The 14,162-nt window shown below is 41.8% G+C and overlaps 2 protein-coding genes across 3 annotated transcripts; one reads left to right on the top strand and one right to left on the bottom strand.

Moving 5' to 3' along the window:
* Positions 1-590: 590 nt before the first annotated feature.
* harbi1 (harbinger transposase derived 1) lies at positions 591-3,066 on the bottom strand. The gene is made up of 7 exons (XM_085348677.1): positions 3,007-3,066; positions 2,337-2,502; positions 2,050-2,252; positions 1,815-1,902; positions 1,490-1,697; positions 1,233-1,408; positions 591-791 (listed from the first exon to the last, which is right to left on the bottom strand). Exons 2-7 carry the CDS (start codon positions 2,499-2,501, stop codon positions 591-593), a joined length of 1,041 nt encoding a protein of 346 aa, XP_085204803.1. The 5' UTR covers position 2,502; positions 3,007-3,066.
* Positions 3,067-3,288: 222 nt separating this feature from the next.
* atg13 (ATG13 autophagy related 13 homolog (S. cerevisiae)) lies at positions 3,289-14,006 on the top strand. 2 transcript variants are annotated; one of them, XM_085347272.1, is made up of 18 exons: positions 3,289-3,435; positions 4,455-4,535; positions 4,808-4,888; positions 4,994-5,113; positions 5,295-5,341; positions 6,339-6,479; positions 6,581-6,621; positions 8,996-9,092; positions 9,201-9,290; positions 9,605-9,698; positions 9,952-10,050; positions 10,403-10,486; positions 11,545-11,645; positions 11,784-11,925; positions 12,009-12,086; positions 12,209-12,316; positions 12,459-12,587; positions 12,702-14,006. In XM_085347272.1, the coding sequence occupies exons 2-18, from the start codon at positions 4,467-4,469 to the stop codon at positions 12,777-12,779; spliced, it is 1,599 nt and encodes a 532-aa protein (XP_085203398.1). In that variant the 5' UTR covers positions 3,289-3,435; positions 4,455-4,466; the 3' UTR covers positions 12,780-14,006. The 2 variants fall into 2 exon arrangements, with proteins under 2 accessions (XP_085203398.1, XP_085203399.1); XM_085347273.1 differs by lacking the exon at positions 9,952-10,050.
* Positions 14,007-14,162: the final 156 nt, after the last annotated feature.

Here is a 14,162-nt window from a genome sequence, read left to right as displayed (position 1 = left end):
TCATTTTCACCCGTGAGTCTTAATGCACCGATGTACATAAAAAAAAAAAGACAACTTAATGTGCAGTTGTTGTAAATAAGGGTCTTGTTTTTGTATTGTGACATAGTCCAAGATCTTAACCTGTGGAATCTAATGGGGAAAAGAAAATTAGAGGGGTGGGATTTAAAAAAATAAATAATGGGGTGGGTGATTTTTTTTTTCAACTTGTAAAGAAACCTGGATGACGAAGCAGCTGCACAGTTTGAATAGTTGTCAAACACCAGGAGGTGCTTGATTATTCCAACCACTCCATGAAGATTTGGAATCTATTTGAATGTCCTGAGGGAATAATCAAGCATTTCCAGGGAGTTCACTTATTTGAAATGTGTATGGATATGTCGCCTTGGTTTGTTGTATAGCGTCTTGCATGTTTCTCCATACATAAATATATCTATGTTATCTTAGTATAGTCAGTAGAGTAGAATCCAGCAAAATATTAAAAAACTGCATCAGCAACAGCGTGTCGGTGAACGTTCTTGCTTTAAATGTGTTTCTTGTGATATTGAGCTTTGCACTGGTCCCAATCTTCGTCCCCTTTAACCCCCACAGCTTCAGCTGAAGTGTTTGAATATGAGCTGCCTTCGAAGATCCTCTGCCTGGCTGTCACGGTCCTCGGGTCTCTGGTTGAGGCTCTTTGGCTGCTCGAGAGGCTCTGTTCTTTCCAGAGTCCAGGCGTCTAATCCAGACTGCAAGGAGGCGTTGTGGAGAACGCAGCAGGCCAGCAGGATGGATGAACTCCTCTCTGGAGAGTACTGTAAACAGGAGAGGAGGGGTAGCGGCTACAGATGCAAAAACCAACTCATTACTGGCAATACTACGCCAGATGCATTGCTATATTTCACTCACAAATAAGGTAAAGGTCTCATTTTCGGTTATGACCGTGGCCTGTTTGACTCTGGTACTGATGGTGTATCATTCTAATACCGTGAACTCAGCAGATTGTCAGATGTTATCAGCAGATATCACCTATTTGCCGATCTATCAGTATTGGCTTTTATGACATCTGATAAATAAAAAAAATAAAGAGGACACTGGAGAAACATCCTTCAGCTTTTTAGTTTGTCCACCAGAGGGCACTCTGCTGGGCAGAACGTGAACAAATAAATACACTGTTTGGAGGTTAAAAATGTCTCATGGTTTATTTCTACTAAAATGTTTGGGCCTGATTATTGGCTGTGACACATTTGCCATACCTGTAAGTATCCTTTGGTGCCATCTAAACATCTGAATCTGGTTTGGATGGCTCTGAAGGTTCGATCCACGATCTCACGTGTAGCCGCGTGGGCCAGATTGTATCGAAACTCTGCAGGGGATTCTGGGCAGTCAACTGGCGTCATCAGCCATTTCCTCAAAGGGTAACGGCTGTCACCTGAAAATCGGAAAACTTATAACCTCTGACTCCAACGCCACAAGCTAACTTCTAATAAGGAATAAAAAGTCCAGAGCTCACCCAGCAGCCAGCCCTGCTCTGTGTCCTGCAGCTGTTTGTAAAGAGCAGATCTTTCTAGAACAACAGTGTCTTGGAGTCCACCTGCCCAGTGCGTTTCTGCGCTAAGTAACAGTCCCCGGGGATCACAAACCAGCTGACAGGCCACTGAGTGAAAGCCCTTCTTATTCACATATGAGGAGTCTTCGCTGTTTGGTGCTTTGATGGCCACCTGGAAATTAAATTAAAGTAAGAGAGATGATTAGGTTACCCCTGTAAAAACAAATGAGTGCATGAGCGTGCATGCACATAAACACACACACTAATTACACAATGTCATATAATGAACCTGAACACAGTCCAGCACCCCCAGGACTCCAGGAAATCCTGCGACCCTCTGAAACTCCCGGAAGGACTGCTCTACGGTGGATAAATCTCTGTTTGGAAAACATCATTATTATTATTCAAGTGAGATTTTCTTTTACTTCTTTTGAAGTAAAAACAAGTTTCTGGGAACACAAAGTTACAGTTTCAAATTTTTTTGTCATTCCTGCCTGACATCAAGTGGCATAACATTATCGTACCTGTTGAACGTGATGAACTGAGGTGCTTTCTCCACCAGGGCTCTCGTCACATTGGACACACATCTCGACATTGACGCCTGGCTTATACCGATCGTATCCCCCATAGATGTCTGGAATGAACCTGATGTGTAGAAACCCAGTGCGGCCAGCACCTGGACCTCAGGACTGATGGCTCTGGAGCGCTGGGTTCGCCTGCATAGACCCTGGAACACAACAGAGTAGTGTTTGCATATTTCATAAAGACAAAGTTAAATTGATCTCTTAACATGACATGAAGGCCCACAAACCTCTCTGAGTAATTCCACCAGATACAAGATAAAGTCTCTGGGGAAGCCAAATTGCGTGATGAGGAAACTGTCTGAGACTGAGTCCAGGTCAAAGCGGTCAAGGGTCTTGTGGCCTCGACCATGCAGGAGTAGATCACAGTCCAAGATGGCTATAGGGATGGCCATGCTGAGGATAAGAAAACGTTTCCTTTTAATTGCTAATAAGTGCAACTCAATTTAAATACTTGCTATAGCCTTATTTCCTCAAACCTGGGAGGAATTTTACATACAGATTAATCTGCAGCATATATTATTCCACTAAACATTGCTACAATTATTAATGTGCTATTTTGCTGATATTATATTTTCGCTAATAAGGAAAACCACGTTCACGTTCTTTGTATACAAGAACCCATTAAATACCGAGAGTTTAATACTAGGCGGGAATGTCCTGATGTTTTAAACGTTATTATCAGCAAGCCATCATTAGCTTTAGGGATAGCTCCAGTACATGTGAGCCAAGTCAAGCCAGCGTGCTAACGTGCTACCCTAGCTTGCGTTTATTATTATTTTTTTTTTTCTTTGCTCACTTGAGATGACAACTTTGCTGTCATGTAGTAGTGGGACAGTTGCAAATCGAATTGAAAGCACTGATAAATAATTTTTGCACGATTAAGGACAATACTCTTACCTTCAGATAAAAAAATAAAGCATTTATGGACCCAAAAAACAAGTCATTGAAATAGCTAACGTTAACCTGCGGCTCTGAATTCGCAGATTCGCCACACAGACTGGCGTTTATGTTTTAGATATAAGTTCAGTGTGGTTATAATTTTTTTTCAAATCGCGTAAAAATACTTCCTGATTATTTTGTCAAAAACTTGTTTTTTTTACTCTAAATGTAGCAGTTTTGTATTTTAACGAAAACGCCGCGGTGAACACGCCGCTACACAAACACGTCGACATGGAGAAGATAAACAGAAAAGTGGCACAGCAGCTGCTGACGTTGTGTACATCTCAAATGGGCGTATAAAATGTCTGTGTGACACAGCTCTGGGTCTCGCTTGCATTAAACTGGCTTGCATTTTATTGAAGCTCCGTTGTTAAGGTCACAGCTAATGTAAGTACTGTTGTTTCGCGATCAAGTTAAAGTACGTTATTGAGCTGGGCAGCTAGTGTTAGCTGCAGGCTAACGGCAGCTGCTCCGTGGGTCAGTATCCTCATGCTTCACAGATTCGGCTTTGCGAACCTTAAACCTTTCGTAGTTGTCCAAAAAAAAGACGGTTCTGTAGAATTTGAATTTACCATCGGTTGTTGTGTAAAGAGTAATAAGGCTGTCAGGCTTTTTTTGTTTTCTAACATGACCTCTAACTATAATTTGGACAATTTCAACGTGGAGGCCTAACCTGCTAGCCTGCTTTTATTATTATTTTTTTGTAGTCCACTGTTGTTTGGAGGGCTAAGACCACGGTGATAAAGTTTTCCTTTTATTTATTACTATATTGTCCACGTTTTTCAGTTAAAACGCTAAACTGTTGCCAGTGTGGTGAAAAATGCTTATTTTGTTAAAGTAATTGAAATATTTTCTTAGGAACTGTAGTCCTGAAATGGGAAAGTGAAAACCCCCCAACACGTGGACAATGGGGAGATAATGGGGGTTGAATTCAGCTTTTCCCCAGTATTTAGGTTTTTCAGTCACTTTTACTTAAACACATGTAATTGCGCATGCACATGTATGTACATGAATAGTTTACGTTTTGTTTCTCACTCTTGTTTGGTTGAATGTATACACCATAAATCTGTTTTAAAAAGCTGTAAGAAGGTGTATTTTTGTATTTTACCCTCTTGCAGCTGTTTCTTAGATTTATAGTGCACATATTACTTATTAATTATTTTATTTGTTAATGTAATTTGCACTACTTGTGCAATTTCAGTCTTATCTTTTACTTTCTTTGTGTTTATCATTGTTTTACATGTAAAGGTTTTGCACTCCCACAGTTTAGGGCCCTCACTGTGCTTTTACACTTTTACTGTAACTATCCTCCTTATTTGTTGTGGGCTGTATTATTTTTATTGTGTTATAACACAATAATTTCCCTTGTTTCCTCAATAAGTTTCCATTGATCATCTATCTTGCAGGGTTGTAACAATATGGAGAGTGACCTGAAGCCCCAGGATCAAAAGGACTTAGACAAGTTTATTAAGTTCTTTGCACTTAAGGTGAGACACTAACATAACTTTTTCTATACATCTGTAATTGCAGGTTTCTAAATGGACATTTGAGGCTTCAGAAGTGAATAAATAAATAAACAATGGAAAGCCAGGTTTTTATTAGTGTGGCTCAAAGCACTGGAATTAAAACAATCTTTTCCAACATATGTCTCTTTCATAAAAGTGCCTGTTATAGTTTGGACAGGCTTGTCAGCAATTTTCTATGGATTGTTTCTGTAAAACCAGCTCATTGTTTGAGCAGCCTGTTTCTGTATCTGTAGACTGTCCAGGTGATAGTCCAAGCCAGGCTGGGAGAGAAGATCTGCACTCGCTCGTCATCATCGCCTACTGGATCTGACTGGGTAAAACAACGTAGTCATTCTCTGTCATGATTGTTTGGCTTTCAAGTTAACTGTGGATCTTTTCATGGCATGGATTATGGATATTCAGGTTAATATTCCTTCTAGTTTAATTTGGCCATCAAAGACATCCCAGAGGTTACCCATGAAGCCAAAAAGGCACTGGCTGGCCAGCTTCCAGGCATCGGGCGCTCCATGTGTGTTGAGATCTCTCTGAAGACATCAGAGGTAAAAAAAAAAAAAAAAAAAAAACCTGCATCCTGTTTTCTTGTTTTGTAAAAACTGGGCTTTGGGATTTATCATTGTTTTACACATTTGCAACACCAGCCAGACCACATCATTAACTAAATATGCAGCCTCTTTAATGTAACTGTGTTCGTTAGTTTTTCTTTGCTTTGTCTTCCTTCAGGGGGACTCGATGGAGTTAGAGACTTGGTGCCTGGAGATGAATGAAAAGTGAGTGAATTTTGTTTTTGCTTTAGTAAAAGTCTTCTGTAGGCCATGTGGTTCAGGGTTGCTGATTTTGCTTCTCCATGTTTGCACAGTATCAGCCAGCAGGACCACAAATCTTTTAACTATAGTATCTGAATCAGTACTGTTACTGATTTTCTCTGCCAAAACTTAGCTGTCAGACACCCGTACTAAACGTAGAGCTTTGTGAGCATCCAAGTCATGAAGAAGCTCAGAAATGCAGTAATAACCAGCAGTTTGAGTAAAATAATTTGTATATAAACAATTGGACATCACCCACTTTAATGGACAATGAGGTCCTATCCTCAAGCCTCAAGCTGAGAATTTTGACCCTCACCTTCTTGGTGTCTTGAAGCTTATTTCATTGTAGGAACTTGTAAATCAGAAGGGAGTTCTCTGTAAGTGTACTCTGGTCTATGGCTGTTTTTTTTCTCTAATGAGAACCGTAATTTAAAATAAACGAGTGTCTTGCTGTATTCAGTGAGATGTGAAGTCAGTGATTGAGCCCATAAACACATCAGTAAAGTGGGTCAGTGACGAGTGGCATTAGCTTCTCTTAAACCTCTTTAAAATCAGACTTCTTTTAAAACTAGAAGAGTCGAATGATAATTTGACCTAACTGCTGAAGTGTTTCCGTTTGAAAACTGTGTCTGAACTATTTTGTTTCTGTAGGTGGTAAAGTGAGCCTGTCGGCACCCTGTCAGGTCCACCAGCACTGTACAAAACACTGTTTTAATTTTGGTATTACTCTGTGCACCTGTGCTTTTGAAAGTACAGTCAAAATGATCAGTAATGGTCTCCATTCCCCAAGCACCACACTGCTTTATTCATACAAGATAAATTTAGAGAGGGGTATCAAAGAAAGGTAGTCGGCGAGAAGCAGACCTGGAAACACGAAAACGAGCTGCCTTGCAGAGATATTTTTAAAATCCCCTTAAGCTGCTGTATTGTAACACATCACCGTGTTTTCTGTCTGCTGCAGGTGCGATAAGGAAATCAAGGTGTCATATGCAGTCTATAACCGTCTGTCTGTCCTCTTGAAGTCTCTGCTGGCCATCACCAGAGTCACGCCTGCTTATAAACTGTCCAGAAAGCAGGGACACGACTATGTCATACTCTACAGGTGATTTGTCCTCACTTCCAGAATGCATCATCTCACTCCTTTTTATCTTTGTGCTGTTTTCAGTCCATTCTTCTAAACTGCGTGTTGCTTCTTCTGTCTAGGATCTACTTCGGGGAGGTCCAGCTGAGTGGATTAGGAGAAGGTAAGTTTAAGACCTGATTTAAGCTTCTGTGAAAAAGCTTTGTAGAGCCTACAACTGTTAAATATTCCTTATATTGAGACAATGATTGCTGTTCTTTCTCTGATAAATTCAAAACTGCGTTGACAAAGTAGCTGTAAATGCCCCGGAGGAGTTGATGGTGCTAAACAGGCCATTCACAGTAGTTGTAGACTGCAACCTGATATGTAATGACCCTTTTTTCAGACTCATGTGATGAGGCACATGATCAATAGTGGGTCAGCGATCCTTTTAAGGGACAACAACATTAGGGCTTCAATACCTGGGACTAGAGCTGGGCGATATGAGATTTTTTCATATCACGATATGTTTTTTTCATTTCAGGCGATAACGATATCTATCACGATATAAGCCAAATAACTATATTTGTAAGATTTAAATGTGCCGTTGCTCACAAGTAAAATGTGAAATAATCAGCAGCTTGTTTTGATTTAAATATTTATTTCCCATAATAAGTTCAACATGGTAGATGTACTTAAGGAACATGAGACTTTTTCAGATAAATAAAGGCAAATATTGCAAACTACACAAAAGGCAGCCGCTAAAGCGTTTAAGTTTCAAAATAGAACAAACGAAACAGACTAAATTGTCAATTCCACTTAGAAACAAAATATTAATTCTAAAAATAAATCTTAGTTTGTTTTACAGAAGAACAGACAAAACTGACTAACTTTTGTCAATATCAAATAAACTGAGAACTAAAAGGAAATTCTCAATCTCTCCTTGTTGTATAGCTGAGCTTCTCAAACAGTTTTAACAGTTACTTTAGTCTGACAAAAGCCGAATGACGAATTAGCGCTTCCAGTCAGAGACTGAGGCTACGTCCACACGTACACGGGTATTTTTGAAAACGGAGATTTTCCGTTTTCGTTTTAAAAAATAATCCCGTCCACACATAAAGGCAGAAATGAAGGAAAACGCTGCTATGAACATGCCAAAGCAGCAGGTGGAGCTAGATTCCTAACCGTGTAGAGATGTTGGCCAATCAGAAGTCTAGAAGCCTCGGTGGGAAAAAGTAAACAAAGCTGGGGCATAGAAGCAGAACCGAGTCGTATGTGTGGACGGACAGTAACTGTGTGTGTATATGTAAGCATTTAAACACTGCAGAGAGTAGAATTAACAGTATTGTAGAAATTCATTTCACCGAAACAATAACGTGGCGCACAGTGTGACGCATGCACCAGTTTATTGTATTTCCAGACTTGCTTTCGGCACAATTTACAGTGCACGCTACTCTGTTTTTTGTCAGACTTGAAATAGCCGAAATACCTTCACACTACGGAACTTCTCTGGCTCTTCCGTTCGACAATCTCTCCGGCGTTGGAACCATCATCTGTTTTCTCTTCGGTCACGCTCGGTTGATTTTTCTAGTCGGCACACTCATTTCCTCCATTACCAGCTGGCTGCTTCCCAAACAAACACACGTGCGGCTTGGCACTTGTGCTGTACGTAACAAGTCACGCGACGTGACGCTGCGGCTGTGATTGGTTCGGCTCTGCGCTACTTAATTTGGATTGGCTGACCTTTTCTTTTTTTTTTTTCTTTTTTTTAAAAGAGGACAAGAGCGGCGAGGTCTATCGCGATAGCTTAATTTCTCTATCGAGTAAAAGTTATATCGCGATACATATCGTTATCGTTCTATCGCCCAGCTCTACCTGGGACTCGCCACCGTTTGCTCTTAGAACTGAAGAAGCTTCTCGGATGAGAGGTGGAAACGTCTTCAAGAAACTTCAAGTCCAGTCGCTTTTCTTTCCAAGCTCCTTAGATTACTATGACCTGGATGACCGACAACCTGACATGTAGTTAAATTTCTAGGGAAGTGTGCGCCAGGTTATGTTGTACTTTCTGTTGTTCAGAGGTGTTTGTGGTTGTGCCATATGTCGCAGTGTTTTCCAACTGAAGCATCACCAATTTATGCTTCACTGGGAAATCTATGATGAAAACTGACGTGCACTTCCAGAGATACATAAGGAACAATGGTCACAGCGTCAACATAAGGACTCGTGGTAATTAACACGTAATGCACCCGCACAAGCATAAAAGTCTGCAACGACATCAGCCAGTCACATAGGTTGCGATGTGGGCTCTGCAATGGTGTACCACAGAAGTCTAAATCAGGACCAACTCGGCTCCATGACTGACATTTGTTAAATCAATACAGAAACACTGAACAACACACATCTCTCCATGTTTTCTGCTCCAGTTTGACACAGCAGTTTGATTTGCTTGTACTGTAAACATTTTTTCAAAAGTAAGCTTTCATCACTACTGTATTGCATTAAGTACTTTCACACTATAGGGCTGGTTTACATTTGCTTATGTTGTGCTTGTTTTTAAGGTTTCCAAACGGTGCGCGTTGGAGTTGTTGGCACCCCTATCGGTACAATCACGCTTTCGTGCGCCTACCGCACCAATCTGGCATTCATGTCTAACAGGTAACCAACAAATCAAAGCCACAACAGCTGTTCTTCAGAGAAGGTTCTTGTATATTTATTCCAATGGGAAACGCATCTTATGAGCAGTTTAACTGTCCTCCTCTTCAGGCAATTCGAAAGGTCGGCTCCCATCATGGGGATCATCGTGGATCACTTTGTGGATCCTCCCTGCAGCATGGGCCATCCCTGCAACTACAGGTAGCTTCGCCACTCAGTCTGGTTTTGTCTCCCACAACTGCAGAGAAGTTTAAATGACCTCCAAGTGCAGAAGTTGAGTAGTCAGATTCAAGGTGATGCAATCCATCATTCTGAGGTCACACTTTATCTCCCTGTCCTTTATCTCCATGAGAGTCGAATCGGTGTATCAGAAGGAAAACATACAGTGTCTTAATCTAATATCACTCTGTGTCATTTGACCTCAGGCTTTCTGTTATCTTTCAGTAAAAGAAACAAATGTATACATGTCTGCCATCAGCTCAGAACTTCAACTACAAATATCTCTGTGTGTGCAGGGCTCCCGATGAAGAGGACGGAGGGCAGTTTGCAGGCGTTCAGGACTCACAGGAGGTCTGCGCCACCTCCTTCTCCACCTCCCCTCCCTCTCAGGTTAGCGTACGCTCCCTCACCCCTCGTCGTCATCTCTTTCTTTAACCTGTGGATTCTTCTCTCCATTTTCACTCCTGTTTTTCATTTCGCTTTCTCTTTTTCTCTCCTTGTCTTTTTTTTTCTCTTTTCCTGTTGTCTTGTTGTGGGTTCTATCTGTGTGTGTGTGTGTGTGTGTGTGTGTGTGTGTGTGTGTGTGTGTGTGTGTGTGTGTGTGTGTGTGTGTGTGTGTGCGCGCGCGCCTGCTTTGGCTCAGTGTGTGTGTACGCTGAGCCCGTCTCCCTCTAAACTGCCCAAGCCCCTCCCGCTGGATAGTCTGCAGCTCCCATTGGCTCCTGGACTTGTCACTCACACTGTGAGTCTATACTGACCATTGGGAGGGAGTGTGACTCTTTGTGTTTTTGTGAGACACATCCTGATTCTGCACTGAACAGATCTGTTTTCTCAGACTTAACATTTGCTTTTGGGCGTGTGTTCATCTAATCCTGTTCTTTCCATCTTCTGTTTAAATTTCCACTACTTTGTTCAGTGCACAGCTTCAGTTTGCTGCTGATCACTAGACATGTTTGATCATCCACATCACATGGCACCACCTCAGTAAATCTATCATTGTGATAGCTCAGCATGTCCCTTAAAAGTCACACAGTATATGATAAACCTGAACTCCTCCATGCTTAATCGTTCCTCCTGTGTCTCTTCCTGTTCAGCTGTACGCCTCCAGGTTATCCTACCAGCCGACAGCTTTAACAGGAGCTGCAGAGTTTTGTCACCCTGCTTCCAATCCAAACCAGGTGATGATAATAATAATAATAATAATAATAATAATAATAATGGATACTTTATTGATCCCCATGGGGAAATTACTTGTTTTTCTCTGCATTTGACCCATTCACTCAGTGAAGCAGTGGGCAGCCCACTAAGCAGGCGCCCGGGGAGCAGTGTGTAGGGACGGTACCTTGCTCAGGGGTACCTCAGGGTAGCCGTTAAGTGGATTCGAACCGCCGACCTTCCGATCATGGGGCGACCACTTTACCTACTGAGCTATCCCTGCCCCATAATGCCATTCACACCATCAGCAGTTAATTATGTTTTATGCCCAGAGTTTATTTTTCTCTTCACAAGAACACAATAGGAAGACAGAAACAACAGAACTCAATTAAACAAGAATCACCAGCGGCTACAATGATCTGAAGAAGTGTCAGAAAATAAAGGTTTAAGATCCGAGGCAGCCGTGGAAAGACATCAAAGCTCTCAGCTCAGTAGTTTGTGATGGAAGAGGTCAGGCATACTTTTTACACTAAACAAAAAGCTGTGTTTTATTTTAAATTTTTGAGCCAGCTGTTGAACAAGAATCTTCCAACTTCATATTTGTAGGTCATAGTAAGAGGACCTTCTTGCTGCAAGGCTATCACCGCAACATTTTAAAACTATGATTAAAGTGTTAATAAGTTCATAAAATTAGTTCCACATAAAAAGAAAACTGACACTGAAACACTGACTAGAAATAAACATGATTAGAAAGAAACGGCAGTGGACTAAGAATCAAACCCTGTGGAACTCCATTTCTGAGGTGATTGCAGGAATGCATAAAACGTCCCACTTATGATGAGGACGATGCGATCAGTGAAGCAAAGACTTCTGACTGTTATAAATAATGATGTTATGGTGGTTTATTCTCATAGTTTGATATTCTGTTTTCTAGAAAGCCTAATGAAGGACTGCAGTTATGATTTCTTCTATTTACTGATTAACATTCTTATTTCCTAATTAGCTTCTTAAATAACTAAACAATGTCCATCAAGATTCTTGTTTATGTCCTCTCATAACCCTGCCATTGCTTCTTCTCTAGGTCTTGCATGCTGGGAAGGAAGGCGGGGCTCTGTTGATGCCTCCTCATGGAGCAGATGTTCATCTGACAGTAGAGCATGCCCCCAACACACCGAGCAGCAGGTGATTGTCCGCTGGCTTTGCATTAACCAGTGAAAACTGTAACCTATTTTTATTCCCTGAACTCCAGTGTTGGTCCGTAGTTCCGTTAAATCATTTTGAAATTTAAACTTCCTGTCTTGTCCCTCTCTCTCCTCTCAGTGGCGATGATGACGGCTTGTCGCAGAGCGGAGAAAGACGCAAAGAAGAAGGGCGGAGGAGCGTTTCTCCCTCGGACCCTGTGGAGTCGCTCAATGCGTTCACAAGGAAGGTCGGAGCCTTTGTTAATAAACCCAGCACACAGGTACGTCATCTTAAGCTGCTTTTTACACCGATTTTAGTTTCTCACCCACCACACTGAACCCTGCTCTGTGTGTATCTATGTAGATAACAGCAGCCAGTCTGGACCTGCCATTTGCGGCGTTTGCTCCTCGAGGCCTGGACTCAGAGGAGAATGATCCTATGGTAACTTCAGTGTTATGGTGGACAAAAATAATGCTCCCAAATGTCGTCTTGCACAACAAGTACAGTTGAGGTTCACTTTAAGGCTGACGCCTTTTCTGCTGTGCGTGTGCGTTTGTGTTCAGGTTCACCCTCCAGATTCTCCTCCCTGCCCGTCTCCCCTGCAGGGCAGCCTTCATTCTCAGGGCTCAGAGGGGTCAGGGCAGCAGGACGACTTCGTCATGGTTGATTTTGTATGTAGTTATTTTTTTTATTAGGGGGAAAAAAACAGTGCACAGCTGGGTTCAAACAAAAAAAAAAGTCCAATTTAAAGCAAAACAAGATTCCAGGTGTTTTATTATGAAGCTGAAGTGGTTTCTCTTCCCGTCTACCTAGCGTCCGGCCTTCTCTAAAGACGACTTGCTGCCGATGGATCTGGGCACCTTCTACAGAGAGTTTCAGAATCCTCCACAACTGGCCAGTCTCTCACTTCACATCAGTTCCCAATCGATGGCCGACGACCTGGTAAATACCTTCTTATTTGCAATTGTGTTGACGGCGAAGCTTTTGGCGCCTACAGAATTGACAGCACGGAAATGAATCTCAGTAGTCACGTGAGTTTGCGTTCTCCCTCCGCAGGACTCGCTGCCGGAGAAGCTGCGCGTCTATGAGAAAAACATAGACGAGTTCGACGCCTTCGTGGACATGCTTCAGTAGGCGAGGAGTGAGGGGGGCGAAGGCTGAAAGTAGAGAAGGACTTCCTGAGGAGACAAAGACAAAGAAATGGACACTGAAAAATGAATGAAAGGGAGAAGCAGACTGGAGGCTCCTCTGGTTGTTTGTCCTGTGGAAATTACTCTGACTTAATCACCGTGTTTCAATGTGAAATTTCCCTCTCCTTCCTGTCAAGCACACTTAACAGCTTGTACATCTTCACTGTAAATACTATGTTATCTCCTGTGACACTGACACACACACCCCTTTGTGGTCCGGTAGGGTTGATCCAACTCAAAGGTCTTCATTTTCTCTGTGGCGTAAATCGGCTCTCATCTTCAGTGTTTAATCAAATCAGATGATCGTGGCGTTTTCAGTCACTTCAGACAACCACCCACATCCGAGGACAGGCTACCTGCATTCTTGAGAACTGTAGCTCACCGCCGAACACTAAAATCACCTTGCTGATCATATCTGAGCTGAAGCTGACGGATCTACAAGTCGAATGAGTACGTTTCACATTATGAGTTTTCTCTTTAAAGCCAGTCTGGACAAATAAAGTTGCACATGGCCTTGTAAGAGGATTTCTGTGCTCGGCTTTACAGCGAAGGCGGCGCTCGCTTCAATGTCCCTCAGCAGGTTTTCCCAGCTGGTCTGGGGATTTAAACTGCCAACTTCAGCATTTGCAAATGTCCCCAGTGGAATGTAAAGTGAATTAACTGCTGTACAGAAAACATTTCCACGCTTCAGTTTGCTTTGCAACAACACTCAGTTGCCAGTTAAACCACGTACTCCTAGCTGAAACTAATACAACATCCCACCCCTGCGATAACACGTCGGTTTTTGTTGAAACTTAACGATCATTTTGAAGGTTGGTAATTGTGAATCAAGGGGAATAATGACCCCCCCAGTTCAATAAAATTTACCACCATCTTAAATCGCAGCCTTGAAAATGACCATGAGGTTTAACCAGCCCCAGTTTAATCAAGAAGTCAACATAACCTGCGTGGATACTGGATTTTATTGCAGGATGTTAGTTTGAGCTTTCCAGTAGCCTGGTGTTTACCGTGCGCTCTTCGACATGCTTATGTTTATTTTGATCTGTTTTTGATTAAAAGAGGGAAACATTTCCAGTTGTCTTCAGAGGGTAACATCCATGACTGTTCAGTTTGGTTGAAAGCTTTAAACTTTTCTTTTGGTGTAGATGTCCCAATAAAGCTCTGTACAAACTACATGGCAAACCTGTGACTCGTGTCTTCAGTGGCTGGGATGTTTTACCAGGATCCAGAATTACCCAATAATTCATAATTTAAAACTTTATATATTTTTAAAAATATATACATGTATAAATATAAGTGCGTAATATAATAGACACTTAAAAAAAAA

This window comes from Diplotaxodon limnothrissa, linkage group LG23 (genome assembly GCF_057381915.1).
Source record: "Diplotaxodon limnothrissa isolate DT_005_m linkage group LG23, D_limnothrissa_male_GT1.1, whole genome shotgun sequence".
Classification (NCBI taxonomy): domain Eukaryota; kingdom Metazoa; phylum Chordata; class Actinopteri; order Cichliformes; family Cichlidae; genus Diplotaxodon; species Diplotaxodon limnothrissa.
This window is presented reverse-complemented; position numbering and strand designations above follow the sequence as displayed.

Bases quoted from the DNA above. Each gene is read 5' to 3' on its own strand.
- harbi1 (XM_085348677.1), bottom strand. From the start codon at position 2,501: ATGGCCATCCCTATAGCCATCTTGGACTGTGATCTACTCCTGCATGGT. The intron at 2,253-2,336 runs GTTTGTGGGCCT...GTTGTGTTCCAG, and splicing joins TGGTGGAATTACTCAGAGAG to GGTCTATGCAGGCGAACCCA. The intron at 1,698-1,814 runs GTTCATTATATG...TTTAATTTCCAG, and splicing joins GGGTGCTGGACTGTGTTCAG to GTGGCCATCAAAGCACCAAA.
- atg13 (XM_085347272.1), top strand. From the start codon at position 4,467: ATGGAGAGTGACCTGAAGCCCCAGGATCAAAAGGACTTAGACAAGTTT. The intron at 5,114-5,294 runs GTAAAAAAAAAA...GTCTTCCTTCAG, and splicing joins TCTCTCTGAAGACATCAGAG to GGGGACTCGATGGAGTTAGA. The intron at 11,646-11,783 runs GTGATTGTCCGC...CTCTCCTCTCAG, and splicing joins CCCAACACACCGAGCAGCAG to TGGCGATGATGACGGCTTGT.